Source organism: Colossoma macropomum, unplaced genomic scaffold (assembly GCF_904425465.1).
Source record: "Colossoma macropomum unplaced genomic scaffold, Colossoma_macropomum, whole genome shotgun sequence".
In the NCBI taxonomy this organism is placed as follows: Eukaryota; Metazoa; Chordata; class Actinopteri; order Characiformes; family Serrasalmidae; genus Colossoma; species Colossoma macropomum.
In genome coordinates this window covers 24,246,797-24,262,338 of record NW_023494803.1, presented here as the reverse complement: position 1 = coordinate 24,262,338, position 15,542 = coordinate 24,246,797, and the positions used below count along the sequence as shown (strand labels likewise).

Below are 15,542 nucleotides of genomic sequence, written 5' to 3'. Positions count from 1 at the left end.
GGGGCTCAGTATGGTGGTGCTGGAGATGTTGTTGCCGATCCTGACTAATTGAGGTCTCTCAGTCAGGAAATCCAGGACCCAGTTACAGAGGGAGGTGTTCAGGCCCAGCAGGCTCAGTTTTCCAATCAGCTACTGAGGGATGATGGTGTTGAATGCTGAGCTGAGTCTATGAACAGCATTCTGACATAGGTTTCTTTATTGTCCAAGTGGGTGAGAGCCAGGTGGAGTGTGGTGGAGATGTGTCGTCTGTTCAGCGGCTGGGGTGATATGCAAATTGCAGTGGGTCTAGTGAAGGGGGGAGCTGGTCTTTGATGTGCCTCATGACAAGCCTCTCGAAGCACTTCACGATGATGGGCGTGAGTGCAATGGGGCGGTAGTCATTGAGGCAGGACACTGGAGACTTCTTCGGCACAGGGATGATGGTGGTGGGCTTGAAGCACATTAGAACGACTGCAATGCTCAGAGAGATGTTGTATATGTCCATGAGAACATCAGCCAGCTGTTCAGTGCATTTTCTAAGCACTCTGCCCAGTATGCTGTCAGATCCTGGGGCTTTTTTTGTGGGTTGGCTCTGTGTAGAGTTCCCCGCACATCAGCAGTGGACAGACACAGTACCTGTTCATTTGGAGGAGGTGCGGTCTTCCTCGCCATCATGCCGTTCTGTGCTTCAAACCAAGCATAGAAGTTATTCAGCGCATCTGGAAGGGAGGCATCACTGTCACAAGCAGGTGGAGGTGTCTTGTAGTTGGTGATGGCCTGGATGCCTTGCCACATGCGCCATGTGTCAGCAGTGTCTTGAAAATGTTCATGGATTTTCTTTGAGTTGGCACATTTTGCCTCTCTGATGCCTCTCTTGCTATCCTGAGGCTTGCCTTATCCCCTGACTTGAAAGCCTTGTCACGGGTTCTCAGCAGCATGCGCACCTCTGCTGCTATCCATGACTTCTGGTTGGGGTGTGTTGTGATGAGTTTGGAGGCAGTAACATCATCAATGCACTTGCTGATGTAGCCAGTCATTGATTCTGTATACTCCTCCAGGTGGACGGAGTCACCGGAAGTTGCTGCTTCTCTGAACTTCTCCTAATCAGTGTGCTCAAAACAGTCGTGAAGAGCAGAGGTAGCTCCTGGCGGCCAGGTTCTCACTTGCTTCTGGTTTGGCACGTCTGATGAGCAGCCTGTATGCTGGAGTGAGCATCACAAAGATGTTTTCTGAGTAACCATAGTGGGGGCGGGGCTCGGCCCCTGTGCCGGGGATGTTTGTGTAAACAAGATCCAGCATATTGGTGAAATTTAGGGAGCACTGACTTCTGATTGGCATGGTTGAAATCTCCAGCGACAATAAACAGTCCATCTGGGTGTGTGTCTGGTTAACTTCCTAAGTGACAGAGAACATTGAGTCTGTGGAAGGATCTGTTGGAAATGCGGATTGTGGCGTTATTTCAGATTGTCAGGTAAAGGGGTTTGTTGTACAGTTTGTGTTATAATATAAAAGAATAAAAACATTATTATTATTATTATTATTGTCATCTTTTCTCAACAGTGTCAGTGCAGGCATCAGGCTCTGAGGAAGAGCTTGGTGATTTAATACAGACCAGGACAAAATTAGCAAAAGCTTTCATGATGGCGACTTCACTGTACATAGAAGAGAAACAGAAACTTTATCACACTAAAAATTGTTATTTTAATCAACCATTATTTGTAAAAGCTTTCTGTCAGGGAGCTTTTAGAGGCATTGAACTCTCCAGACGTCTGGTTCTCATCACCACCACTGTGAACAATTCTGACTCTCTAGTATGGAATGTTTCATGTCAAACCACTCTAAATGGCTTTGTTTACATGTTAAATAAATAGACTATTTAGAGTTAATTTTGCCAAGTTTAGGACCTTTGTCATCAAATGGAGCTCACATTTCTGAAATGTATTTTCAGAACATATTCAAAAATGCTAGAGGGAAAAAATTATTATATTATATTAGATTATTTTTATGCTTTTTATTCAGAAAAAGGGTGTTTTTTTGAGAATGGGTTGAAGACTCAGGAAATTTAAAAGGGTTCCACACGCTGAGATGGGATGTATCCGAAGCAGAAGACTCTTCATTAGAAGTTGAAAATATGAGACCAGAGCCGCAGCTTCTTCGTTTTTCTGTATGTGGTGGCATCCTCAGTACCTACAGACAGAGATAGAAGGAGGAGCATATCAGTTCGAAGCACTGAGAGAATTTAGACTACCTTAAACAAAGAACATTATGAAATCTCAAGAGAAATTGAGTCACTCACCATCAGGGCAGGCAGGAATCTCCAAGTCTTCGTTATTCTCCACCAAGTCCTCAGAGGCCTCAGACAGGATTGTTAGGATCCTCAACCTCTGTTGATGACCTGGACTGACGATTCACAACAGGCGACACTTTCTTGACTTGGGCCTGACCCTCCTCACGTTCTTGCTCTGATGTGATGAGAAACTCCTTACTTCCATTCAGTTCTGGAGTTTCATTTCCCAAAAGGCGAGAATTGAACAGGGCGTCAAGGGATTCGCTGGGAAGGTCGGACATCAGTTCCGGAGTTCTGTGAAAGATGAAAGGTTGGCTTTAGTCTTGAGTGTAAACAAATGACTTAAATAATCTATTAAATGAGTAAAACACACACCGAAAACCTAAACAACACTCACTTTTCTGGTTGCACAGGAGGTGGTGGAGATGGATCATCATGTACATCCAGGCCAACCTTCTCTAACCAATCACCTGGAATTATTTGGGGGAGAGTCACACAAAGGAGAAGCCCAGTTAAATTAGGTACCACATTGTTATGCTTAGAACTTAAAACCACAAAATGATTTAACAGTTGATTCTGCCCTCTTGAAATTCAAATATGCAGACAAACTATTCCCAAAATTACAAGGCACTTGGGCACCAATAAAACCTCTCAGTTTAAGTTCTTATCTTTCAAGGCACAAACTGGTGGTGGACAGATACCTTTGATCGGTGGTAGGACACCATATGACTGAGCAAATATAGCTACATCCAGAGCCTAAACAGAACATAAAATACAAGAATATAAGAGAATTAAGCACAAATGCATTTATATTGTTCATATACACATACATATTTTATACATACACATACATAAACACACACATGCCCAGAGTTGGACACACAAAATACCAAGCTTTAACACTCAGATAAAGTATATCCATATACCTGACAGGTTTTTCCTTGCTCTTGGATGAGAGGTGCTAGCTGGTTGAAGCCACTGTCCTCAGCAGCTTTGAGCTCCCTCTTCTTAGAGGGACGAAGGGAGCCCTTACCTCTGTCCTTTCGCTTTCCACTCTAAAGACAGATAAATCACAAGCACATTTTCCACAGCATACAAACCATTCTGATTTTTGGTGGTCAGACATCAGCCACTGAAAAGTCTGTCATCATCAAGTCATCATCATTTGTGTGGTTGTAACTGCAGTGATTATTGTGGCTTAATTTTTTTATGTCTGCTTAATTTTTATGTCCATTTTAGAGCTGCTAAATGTTTTTTCATGACAATAAAGATCAATCTGTCTGTCTAATCATGAACATGGCTCACCCTCTCAATGGCCTGTATTATCAGTCTTCTTAGAGTAATAATACTGATCTAGGATCAGCTTACGCTTTTTATATTACACTGAATAAAATTATATTATCTCAAGAGACCTTATCTTAGATCAGTGATCTTTCTCTGAGATGACTGATAAATGCGGGCCAAAATTTTCTAATATAGCAAATTATACAGCACTTCATGCACTTTCATCCTTCAGTTTGACGCTGTTGTAAACAAATACAATATTCTCATGTATAACTAGCAGAGAAACAGCATGGAGCCCCATGATGTACATATTCGCTGTGATAACACAACCTGTAATGATCATTCAAATAGAAGAGCATGTAATGTCCATTAGTGAAATACAACGCATTTTGCCTTCATTTGTTTTCATTGATGGTTCGAGCTCGTGCTGGTCATTCCGAATCATTCGAACTATTCGAGCAAAATGAAACATTTGGTCCCATTTAATCTGAAGTGCAGACTGTTCGCTCGTGACCTCGAGTCATACAGGATATAACTGTACAAACACTGGAATCTACAGAGTTTAGGACGGAGTCCAGCTCGTGATGACGCAGAGAACGTTTGAAATCGCGAGCATTCGAAACAGAATCAAAAAGTTCGACTGTCTCGCTCGTTTCTACGTCACCAGTTCGAACGATTCGGTGAAACGTTATATTCGCAGGCAAGTGTGTAAAAACTCCGCCTTGGTCCTTAATAGACTCTCCATCTTTGACACACAGTGTAATAATAAATATATTCTGTTTTATTTAAAATGACCCCAAGAGGGAAATTCGTCTGGACTTCACTGCAATCTCACACATGGATTGGAAAAGATCTTGGCTACTTACTTACAGGTTTTGTAATCCCAACAAGACCAGAGGGACACATTTCAAAATTCTTCATAAAATATATCTCTGTAATTCTCTTTTGTCAGAATTTACAGACACAAATGACTTGTGTACATTTGTAGGAGGAATTATAGCCTTTAAAATGATAAATCAAAAGAACAATACATCCCCCAAATATATCTGGAGCTTTGCAACATATTTTGAATCCTTCAGTGTCTGGGAAATCTGTATGATATGATTTTCTAAATTATTATTTAATTATTATATATTTTGTTTATTTATTTTGTTGTATTTAATTTTGTATTTTTTTTGAGTGAAAAGATCATGCACAGATATAGATTATCAGCATCATTGTTGTACTGTAAATCCACTCCAGCTGTAATATACAAGCAGAAAACACTTCTTTAAGAGCCTGGTTAAAGATGTTTCCCCTGTATTCTCTGTTCTAAAGTTGGTATAATATGAATAAAAGTTACTGAGCGAAATGATCATGCACAGAAATAGATTATCAGCATCATTGCTGTACATTAAATCCACTCCACTTTTCTAAGGCCCTGGTTAAAGATGTTCCCCCTGTATTCTCAGTTCTAAAGATTATAAAATATGAATAAAAGTTACTGTAAAGACAAGTCACATTAGTACCATAACAGTAAGACTTCAGCCTCAAAAACTACAGGGAAACCAACTTCCTAGGTGCACTGAGATACGTAGTCTAACAATAATAACACAGACTAATTACTGTGCTTTGTAACTTAATGCAGTTTATTTATTTCAGCAACAAATGTTTCAAATCTATTTACAGAACGTAGCGAGACTGATGAGGATATGGGACATAAATACACCTTAAAATCACTGAAGTCTGACAACAAAATGTGTCTGCATGAACGGTAATTAAATCAGAAATGGCGCAATAAATCTAACTTCTGTTACTCGGAGTAGTTGAAAACGGAGCCAAAGCTAGCATTAGCAAGATAGCCCACGTAGTGTTTGAGCATTAAAACATCTGCTAACAACACATTTTACACTTTAAAACGTGTTTAACTACAAGTCATTTTACAAACAACGTGATGATTCGCTTACCGCGAGGAATAGGACGAAGTAACGGTACAAAAACAAACGAATTAAGCCTGTCTAAGCCCCGCAGACGAGCGCGACTGAAGACGTCATGATTTCGACATGAGCAATGAGGGGGGAACAGGGGGAACTGAATTTACCGTAACACCGGAATATGTCACAGTGCTGTTATTGTCGATGACGTCACAGTCGCCAGCATGGGTCACCATGGCAACGCATGTAGCTGTGAAGCTACATGACCTTTATTAAGTTTGTGACTTAAATGAATAAATGAATAGTTGATCTGCTCGTTTCAGACTCATGTAAACTGATCCGACATGGCTGGAGTGTAAAACGCTGACCAGCACTGACCGGTGAACTTCATGTTGCTGCTGAGCTAGCTTAGGACAGGCTAATCACTATCAGAAACATCATGTTTTTAATATTTACTCGTTTTATAAGGTTTGGGTGAATTTTTCATCTACAAATAACCATCTTAGGACACACAAAAGTACACTTTTCATTCGCCCATATATATATATATATATATATATATATATATATATATATATATATATATATATGTGTGTGTGTGAAGGGTTTGATCATATTTTATGTTTATATTTCCATTGAAAATTACTGCTTATCAGTATTTATGTTTTCTTCATGTGCTTTTTTTCCATGAGCAATTATTCTCAGATTATTCTCAGTCTTTGTGCCTGTGACCCACTGACTCTACATACAGTGTCTGTTGTAAACATTTGCGCCCTCTAGTACAAGATCAGGAGAGCAGATTAGCTCTCATTTAAAAATTCTTATCTGACAATTAGGCCTCATTCTCTTGCGCTACTTGCGCTTTAAATCTGTCAGTAATAATAAGGAATAATAAGCATAACAAGAACAACAAACAATTAACCAGTATAATCCCACCAGGGACGTGCTTCTGAAGACATGAGGAACTCTGCCCTGGAAGTGAATCTTAGCTCAAAATTAGTTGGAGGTTTAGATGGAGATCTAACAAATCACAGTGTAGCATCTAAACCTGTAGTCCCTTTTAAATATTCCAGAATTAAAATTTTGTGGTGTGCATGCATATATATATCAGATTTCCGTATGAGAGCAAAGGAGGCAGAACATATCTCAAGCTCTTCATTCAGTAACAATTTCCCCGAAAAGCAGCCAAGTTAGTGATGTTTTCTATCATTTCATTTTTCAATAAATTCTTAATCTACCTTCTAAGTAACTAATAAACAAAAATTGCATGTTTATCACTTTAAAAATGGCTCTACCACTAAGTAGTTTCAAAAAAATTGGCAGAACCAGCTAAGTACACAATAATAAACAAAACACACACACACACACAAACACACACCACACATATATATATATGTGATGAAGATACGTTGACTACATGCTACACTTTCCAATAAACTACTTCAACCACTCTTAAAAAGCACTTCAACCACTCTTAAAAAGCATGTAGGCCTATGCAAAGAATGCTGAGGTGTCTGTGAAAAGTGAAAATGGTCACAATTAACTTAGTCTAAGTTTAGATTTATTAGACATAGTTTGATTACAGTGGCAGATAAAATGGTTTAGATTATGGGGACAGCAGGCCTTAAACAAGCCTTGAAAGTCTGAAGTCACAAATAGGTCCATTACAGGAGGTGACTGCATCATACCAAAAAGGAAAAGTGCTTTTGGTCAGTCTGCACTCTCTTTTCACCCGTCACTTTGGATTGGAATTCGCTCACCCATGACTGACGAGGTTTGACAATCACTGATTTGATTACAAACACAACATGGTATAACCAGAAAGTGCCAACATAACACTTAATTGTAAGTTCTGTATACTTACAAACTTTTGTGGTTTGTAATCACCTTTCAATGTTTCCTTGTGATTTTTGTTCTGCCTACGTGAGAAGTGTTAATCATATTTATAAGAAAAGAAATAAAGTATTCATTAAAATCATGATGTTGATTCATGCGTACTGTCTCTGTTAAATATTTGAATATTGTTAATACAACACGGAATGATGCTTAAGTACAGCATATCTTACGGAACACAAAAATCTTTAAATATATTAAACATATTTTTTTACATATAAACATCTTTACACTTATATTAAACACATTTTTGTCAAATAAACAAAAAAATATAATAATAAATGGAACGATTTATAGGACTTTCAATTTATAATACAGCCCCTGACTTTAATAGGAGTGCAACTTAAAAAATATAATTTTTTTCCCCTCACAGTCAATAACCAGAAATAATGTCATCTTTGTCTAAGAGGTATGGCAGTTTGTCTTTCATGAGTTAAGCCGGTATTACATTGAAAACAATAATTTAGAACATCAGCACAGAGACGAAGGTTAGTGCACACTGTAAAGGAGTACAATAAGAGAACGTGCAGACCATTATAGTTTTACAAAACAGACTCACATGCTTTCACACTGATCCAAAACACCATTGCACAATAATTTAAAGGATGAGAAGGTAAAACAAATTTACACATCAACACAGTTATTCATCAAACTAGGACAGCTTGTGCCAACAACTTGAGTGACCTACTCGAAATTGCTGATCTGTATTGACTGTCAACAATCCACAATTCGAATCCAGGCATTATTAACTTAAAAAATAGAGGCACAAACTTTTTTTTTTTTACAATTATGTGGTACCTGTAAAATGTGTACTGTCATTACAAGCCCTTAGTGAGTGTGCTATGCTTAACGGATTTAAATGAAGGGATTGCAAATATCGTCATGACGTTTAACTTCGTCTGACTCCACAGACTTTAGCTCCCTAATATAGTGGAGAAAGTGTAAGTACGGCACTGCTGAAAACAGCCCAAAGGCTGAACAGTGTTTAAGGCTGTTATTATTAACATGCCAGTCCTGGTTATAACTAAAACATTCAATACAAGGAGTCAAATCTTCTCTTCATCATTGTCTTTATCATGGAAACATTGCAGTTTATCATAGACTTTTTCTAAATTCAAAAGAACAGAATATATAATGTGTTTTATTTTATTCATGTTCTCAATGTAAATATCCACTTCGGTCACTTAGGAGGTGAATCAGTCTCTTTTGCATCCTTCGTTTTCTTTGGTGGCAGCTTCTGGGCAATTCCATATGGAACATGAGCTGCCACAGTGCCAAGCTCTGCAGCCCCCTCTATATGGAACATCTGGTCATCGAAGAAGATATGAGGTTTGATCTTCGCCAGCATGGGGCCTTTTGGAGCTCCAGCCAGGAAGAGGGCCTCGTCTGTCTCCAAACCCCAAGCACGGAGTGTTTTCAGTGCTCGGGAGCCTGAACTAGCTGCACTACGAGCCGTCACCAGATAAGTGCGGATGGGACAGTCCATACGATGGCCTTTGGCATAAAATTTCCTCTGTAGTTTCCCCAGAACTTCCAAGAATCCTTTTAGTGGACCCTATTGCAAGGAGACAACTGTTGAGCTAAGAAAGGGCAAAATAGAGCAACTATACCACTAAAACTCTAAATCAGTAGTACTGTACATCTTACTGCAGTATAATAATTAATATTTCCCTTATACTTTACTTTACCACCAGCACTTGCACTGAAGCTCTAAAAGAATTTGGGTCATATAGACTTCAATTACTTGTTAGCTATATTAGCCTCCTAGCTCCAGTACAAAACTAAAGAAGCTTAACAACTAAAAATGTCCTGGCTGATTGGCTATGTTTGGAGTAAGGGGAGAATTGTGCAAATTTGATCTTTTTTAGTCAATCATTCCTTTAACCTTGTTCATTTTGCCAGAAGCAGTCAATAGAAGCAGCTAACATTGGCTTTCAGCATTTGGAAAGCACAGTTAAAACCAGCCAAACATTATCTGCCACAATATTTGGCATTGTCTCTTAAATCTTACACAACTAATATACTGTTTGTGCATCATGGCTGTAGTGGAAGATATTTAACAATGTTCAGACTAGTGCTTGTTTTCATACTTTACTTCTATATATGATATAGATTCAGTCCTTTTTACTCTAGAACTTTAATATCTATGTTATATATTGCTTTCTGCCATTATTTTCCTTATTTAAATGACAGTACAAGTTAGTTTTTTTTTTTCTCTAGTTCTTTGCCACCTCAGTAAAACTGCCTAAGTTTACCACCCCATTGTAAATGTTCTGGTCAGTATTGACTTACATGATCAAGGGGCTTGTTTTCATGGGCCTTTTCATGTTCGAAGAATTTGTCCAGGCCCTGTGTTTTATAGATCCTCTCTGACTCATCCGAGAACAGCACTGCATCTCCATCAAAGGCCACTCGCAGCTGAGTCTCTGACACCTGTGTCACTTTCTCTGATGAGAACATGGTGGCCGCTGCAATGCCTTAAGAAGCACAAGAGCAGGAATCTCAGCTAAACAATCAGTGGCATCTGTAGGAAATCTACAGAAAAAAATTAGATACCTTAAGCACACTTCTTCATTTCCATACAGGTTCCATTCTCACCTTCCTCTATGGCCTCTCTCACTTTCACTGAGTCAGCAGACAGGTACAAGTTGGTGTGGTAGGCTTTCAGGTACCCAATTGGGCTGTTACCTCCAGTCATGCAGAAGCGCTCAATAAAGAGCTCTAAGAGAGACAGAAATGAAATCCATTTAACTTAGATTTAGATTAACTAGGACACTGTTGGTTCTTTCTGTGTGAAATATTGTGATTGTGTGTTGAGCTGCTAGTGAGCAATGAGGAGTGAAAGGTAAGACCTTTGTTCTTTCCTCTGCAGTCTGCTGCAGGATTTTATGCAAGATGAGGGAGTTTGAAAGCGAGGATATATAACATTGTCATTACATTGACTACTGAACCAAAGAAAAAGTATGTGATTTTAATGAGCTAATATAGACTAATTTTCTTAGACCACTGAAAATGTAAAGAAAACATTGTAGAGAAAACGTTCCGCACTCATCTTTTCTGCTGAAATCTCAAGAATCTGATGCATATTACCTAATTCTTCTTGTGTTGTTGTACTTGTGGCAATTATTTTAATGAAACTGCAGGGTCACCCATGTCCCTGTTAATAAAGTGTTAAAAAAGAGAGAACTACTACTTCCACTGGCTTGACTATTATGCAAAAGGGGAGAGTAGATGGTTTCTCACATCTCTCTCCATCACTCACACCATCCCCCACATTCACAGCCACCATGGCCAACATTATAAAAAAAAGAGAGTTCACACATTATCACACCAAGCATCACACATCTCAGCTGCTTCCATTAGGACAATTTCAGTAGAGACTGGGTCAGATAATTTCAAAGGTCTGAAGTACTAAACAGCTACTGTCCAGTCCATTTAGAGGCAGACAGTAATGAGATGTTAGCCAGCCTGTCCAGCCCTCCCTTTGAGCTCTCCCCTTACTGTAGTGGTTGATTGAGTTGATGAGCCTGATTCCGACGTGAGCATGATTGTTGGTCATCAGGACCACATCAAAGAGCTCTTCACTCTCTGGGTATAGATCTCTCAGCTGCGCATTGACCGCTTCCAGAGCCTAGAGGTGACCCACAAACAAAAGACATCACTCACTCCCTCTCCTCTGTCTGTCTCTCCCTTTTTATGGTACATTCTCAACAATAAATGTTCCAAAATGGTTCTTGGTTTGCAGGTACATTTTCTTGTATTTAGTTTATTTTAAGGTCTTCTTATGACAGTAGTATAAGTTTCACATACAAAAACAGTCAGAATTATACACTGTACAATTAAAGCGGTTGTTTTTTGTTAATGTGCCTTTAAAAGGGCCAACACAATGGGAAAACAGGTTTACCTTGTTTTTTTTTTTTAAATAGGAGGTTAACACTGTTAAAGTTTCAAAAATGTACTATTCACTATTCACACTATTTACTGCAAAAACACTCATTTAGAATTCATCGTTTTTGTAATGTCACAAAAAAACTATGCATTTACATATATCAGCCAGCCTAAAGCAGTTTAGCTCCGCCAATTCGTACTTTAGTTATAAGAAGTGCTTTAATCCAGACTGAGGCACAATACAAGGCAGCCAGAGCTCATTTATACATATTGGCCCTAAAGACACAGTAACAACTAACTAACAACTAACTTGCTGTAGGCTGAATAGGCGGATATATGTAAATGTATTGGTTTTATGCCATCACTAAAAATAAAACTAGTATAGAAACTTTACATTATGTTGAGGTTCTTTAAACTTTGAAAAGGTTCTTCGACCTTGTACATCCTCTTTAAAAAAAACTGTCGTTCTCAAAACTGTACTAAATAAAAGAAATAAAAAACAAATGCTGTCTGAGTGACCACAGTTGTGTGGCTGTTTGATCTGAACCTTAATGAAGGGGAAAGCAGGTCCTGGTTTAAACAGCTCTGTCTCATGATCAATCTGATACTTCAGATATTCCTCCATTCCCTTCTGCTCAAAGATCTGCTGCTCCAGGTCCATGTTGAAGAGGACCCGCGATGATACAGCGATGGTGATGGCATTTTCAGGCTTGGGCTGAGCACAGAAACGATACAGCACAAACAATTCCAGAATAATACTTTAACTACATTTCAATAACGCAATAAATATGTGATCAAAGCATTGAGAAGGTTCTGGGTCAGGGGTAGTGTAAAATTAATGAGTGGTTGTTCAATTCAGGGCCTGGATGAACCTGGGATGCTAGTGTTGTAGTAGTCAAGTCCAATTTCAGTCCAAAGACTGTAATTTAATGGTGTTAGTCTTGTCTTGATCTCTACATCATTGGGACTCTTGTTTTGGCCTCAGAGAAAGGTGGGCTCAAAATCACACTGCAATGCCTCAGTCTGAACTTTTTTCTAACAATACCTTCAAAGAGAATAAAACAATCTTTTTTCTATATGTTTAAATAAAATCTGCCTATAGAATGTGGCCTGTGCAAAAGTTGTGCCACATTTTATGTTTTAAAGTGTGTGCTTGTTTTATTCTTGCAAATAATTAGAAAATGTGCACTGCAATTTGCAGATGTCATCTCTAAAAATGTCATATTTAAGTTTATTCACTGTAGAGGATGTTTTCACTTCAAAAATCAACAACAAGTAATGTGACCGGGGTGTTCAAACTTTTGCATGAGGTTATATATTTTACATGAAGTAATTTGTCTGAAATTACACGACATGCACAACATAGCTCTTACGCACAGAACTATACAGTGAGATGAGAAACAGGTTAATGACACTGTGGGTTATAAAAAATTCATACTGGTTTAGGGTAACAGTAGGTCTACAGTAGCACACAAACAACGGCTGCATCTCTATTTCAGCTCACGCTTTAACAGAAGTTTGCAGAGTTTCATATACAAGCAGACAAATGAACAAACAGAAAATGTCCATACAATGGAAGACAACTGAAGTCAGATTGCACTTTTTTTGTGTCATATTGCTTTCTGATTTAACACATTGTGTTAAAGGTAGCCCAAAATGTCTTATCCATAACTGAAAATATTTATTTCAACACATTTTGTGTTACTTTCACTTTACTTTGTGTCTCCAACTGAACACACTGATATGTCTAGTTAGAGACAGAATGTGTTGTTTGTTTAACACATCCGTTTTAAGAGCGTAGGACGTTGCTTCGATGACAGTTTTTGGTTTTGTCATAAATAATAATACAAAAATACTAATCATGAGGCGCAACAATATGAGTTACGTCATAGTGCAAGAGTTATGCCCATCACGCTCTTAATTCATCTGTTCCATTAGCAGCAGTGTGTTTATCCTGCCTGTGGCGCCTGCAACATCCTGTCCAGCAGGTCTGCGGTCAGCAGTGCTCTCTCCTGCTCTCCATCACCACCTGCTTCTGCATTGTGTCCTGCAGTAAGTGATTCTAATTTTGTGAGGCATTATCAGACATAAGTGTTTGGTGACCATGTACAGCTGCAGCTCAGTGGGAACTACACAGGCTGGGCAGGCAGTGAAGTAAAAATGAAATAAAATAAATGTCTAGCTGAGCTGTATTTAATTTCTTTATAGTGTTCTGTTTCAAAAGCAACTATAAAACTGTCCAGCATGCAACAGTTCTCCATGATGCAGGTTTTTAGACAGCTATTATATAACCCAAAACCCAAAATAACCCAAAAAAGTATTACATTTCAATATTCCTCTTTCTTTCAAAGCATTTAATCTGTAATGAGAACAAAAATTGCATGCAGACTCTGCCTTGGTGTTATGCATAGCTCAGACTCACAGATGTCGGCTTCTTGGTTGGAGTCGAGTGTTCCCTAGTCTTCATTGCCTCCAGACAGTAAGTGTCACCTTTGCTGGTTGTATGTTGATGGTTGAGATTCATTTTTGCAGCCGCTCCTGGTTTATAGCATTGAGAGTGGAGCCTCTGCTTCCGCTGACGATCTCATCAAGAACCATCCACTGATCTCCTCGTCAACAACCATCTGGGGAAGCATAGATGGAGTCTGTGGTGCAGGGTGGATGGAGAGACGGCACAGCAATCAATAGTGAGAGCATTAGAAGAAAGGTTGAAAGAGTGGAAATGATCAGCCTACCGGAGAGCCTGCAGATGATGACTTCATTTCCAGTCCTTCCGCAAGCCAAGGCATTCCCTTTCAGTGCGTGTTGCATCAGGGAATCAATAATCTCTCTGGCCACGCCCCTCTGCCGGTTGGTCATCCCATTCTACAGAGCAGAATTTTACTAGGCTTGCCTGGGATGGTGGGAATTTCTGCAGTGGCTCTATGCTTGAGGAAGAAGCTGGTGTTATTTTTAGACTCAGAAGACCTTTGCCAGATCAGTGCGGCTACCACACAATGTTACCATGACAACCACTGATGTCAGCTTGTACAATAAGGCTGTGCCACATCACCACTTGTCATATTCTTTTAACCAGTCCAAGGCTGATGGTGCTTGGCCTACATCAGGGATTTATATATAGAGGAATTTCATTGCTAAAACAAGCCACAGCGGTAACAAATTAGGATATCTTGGCAGTCTGAACAAAACCTTGTATCTCCAAAACGGTAACTTACTGGGGAAGGAAAAAAAACATTAACTTTTAATGAAAAGTAATGAAACAAGATTTTATTCCAATTGATTTTGGACCATTTCTACTGGTTCATTCATCATTAAATTTTGACACACTATAAAGGGCAACATAAAAGCTTCTTAAAACTGTGAAAAAAAGAAAAATGCATATGCAAATGTCCTATGGGTCTCATTCATATTATGTTGTGAAATCACTCCCATGGAGGAAATTCCATTAAACTAAAATTCATGAAAATTCAAAACCTGGCAACATGTTAAAATGTTCAGCTGAATTGCTCCATTTTGTCCAATACAACAAACATCACAAAAATTGATACAAAACATAAAAAAGGAAACTGCTCTCAGTTTTTGAAAGAAAAAATGTAATTTATTACTCTCATGGCATGACATAAATACTCAATTTAGATTTCAGAAAAGTTCTGTCTTATTGGATTGAAACAGCCATTATAAAATAAAAACAAGCTTTGAATAAATAGTGTGTACAATTCTGTCACTGTGATCTTTATACAGAGAAAAAGTTATTTTGTACATTTATATATATCTTCATAATTTTTGCTCTTTGTAAAATAAAACATTTGTATAGTTCTTTAGATCTGACGTTTCTTTAACTTAAAATGCAAAATGAAACTGCAGTGACATACTGAAGCCTGAGGATTGGCAGCAGGTAAAAGCCAAAAACTCCCCACACAACAGGCCCAAAGCTGAGTTTGCAAAGACAAACAGCCATAGGGAAGGTCAACCTGTGGCTGATTCCTTGGCTTGCATCACCAAATCTGAACTAACCCACATTCGGAGGTTAGCACCATGCCAAAAGTACAAACACAGTCCTGAAGAAAAGCAGTGATAGTAAAAAAGGAAGCAACGCGACACAGGAAGTCAGTACACTTCTATCAGACAAACTGCCTTTGGCCAACCATTCAGAAGTGTGGAGAGGAGCTCTTGCTTTTACATCTTAGAGTCTATCACACAAGAGCTTTTTACATTATAGTTTCTACCAATGTTAACAAGTGTATGCTGTAATCTAACAATGGTTTTGGTGTTCCCCACGGACTCCAACTGCAGATACA

The 15,542-nt window shown here is 38.8% G+C and overlaps 1 protein-coding gene across 1 annotated transcript; it reads right to left on the bottom strand.

Moving 5' to 3' along the window:
• Nucleotides 1-7,562: 7,562 nt before the first annotated feature.
• On the bottom strand, nt 7,563-14,646 carry nt5c1ab (5'-nucleotidase, cytosolic IAb). The gene is made up of 6 exons (XM_036592554.1): nt 13,667-14,646; nt 11,792-11,959; nt 10,858-10,987; nt 9,955-10,077; nt 9,649-9,833; nt 7,563-8,911 (listed from the first exon to the last, which is right to left on the bottom strand). Exons 1-6 carry the CDS (start codon nt 13,766-13,768, stop codon nt 8,537-8,539), a joined length of 1,083 nt encoding a protein of 360 aa, XP_036448447.1. The 5' UTR covers nt 13,769-14,646; the 3' UTR covers nt 7,563-8,536.
• Between the last annotated feature and the right edge of the window lie 896 nt (nt 14,647-15,542).

What these genes read in the sequence shown, in the direction of transcription:
- nt5c1ab (XM_036592554.1), bottom strand. Translation starts at nt 13,768, where the DNA reads ATGAATCTCAACCATCAACATACAACCAGCAAAGGTGACACTTACTGT. An exon ending in CAACCAAGAAGCCGACATCT is followed by an intron (nt 11,960 to 13,666) that starts GTGAGTCTGAGC and finishes TTCTGTGCTCAG; the next exon opens with CCCAAGCCTGAAAATGCCAT. An exon ending in CTGCTTTCCCCTTCATTAAG is followed by an intron (nt 10,988 to 11,791) that starts GTTCAGATCAAA and finishes GGTCACCTCTAG; the next exon opens with GCTCTGGAAGCGGTCAATGC.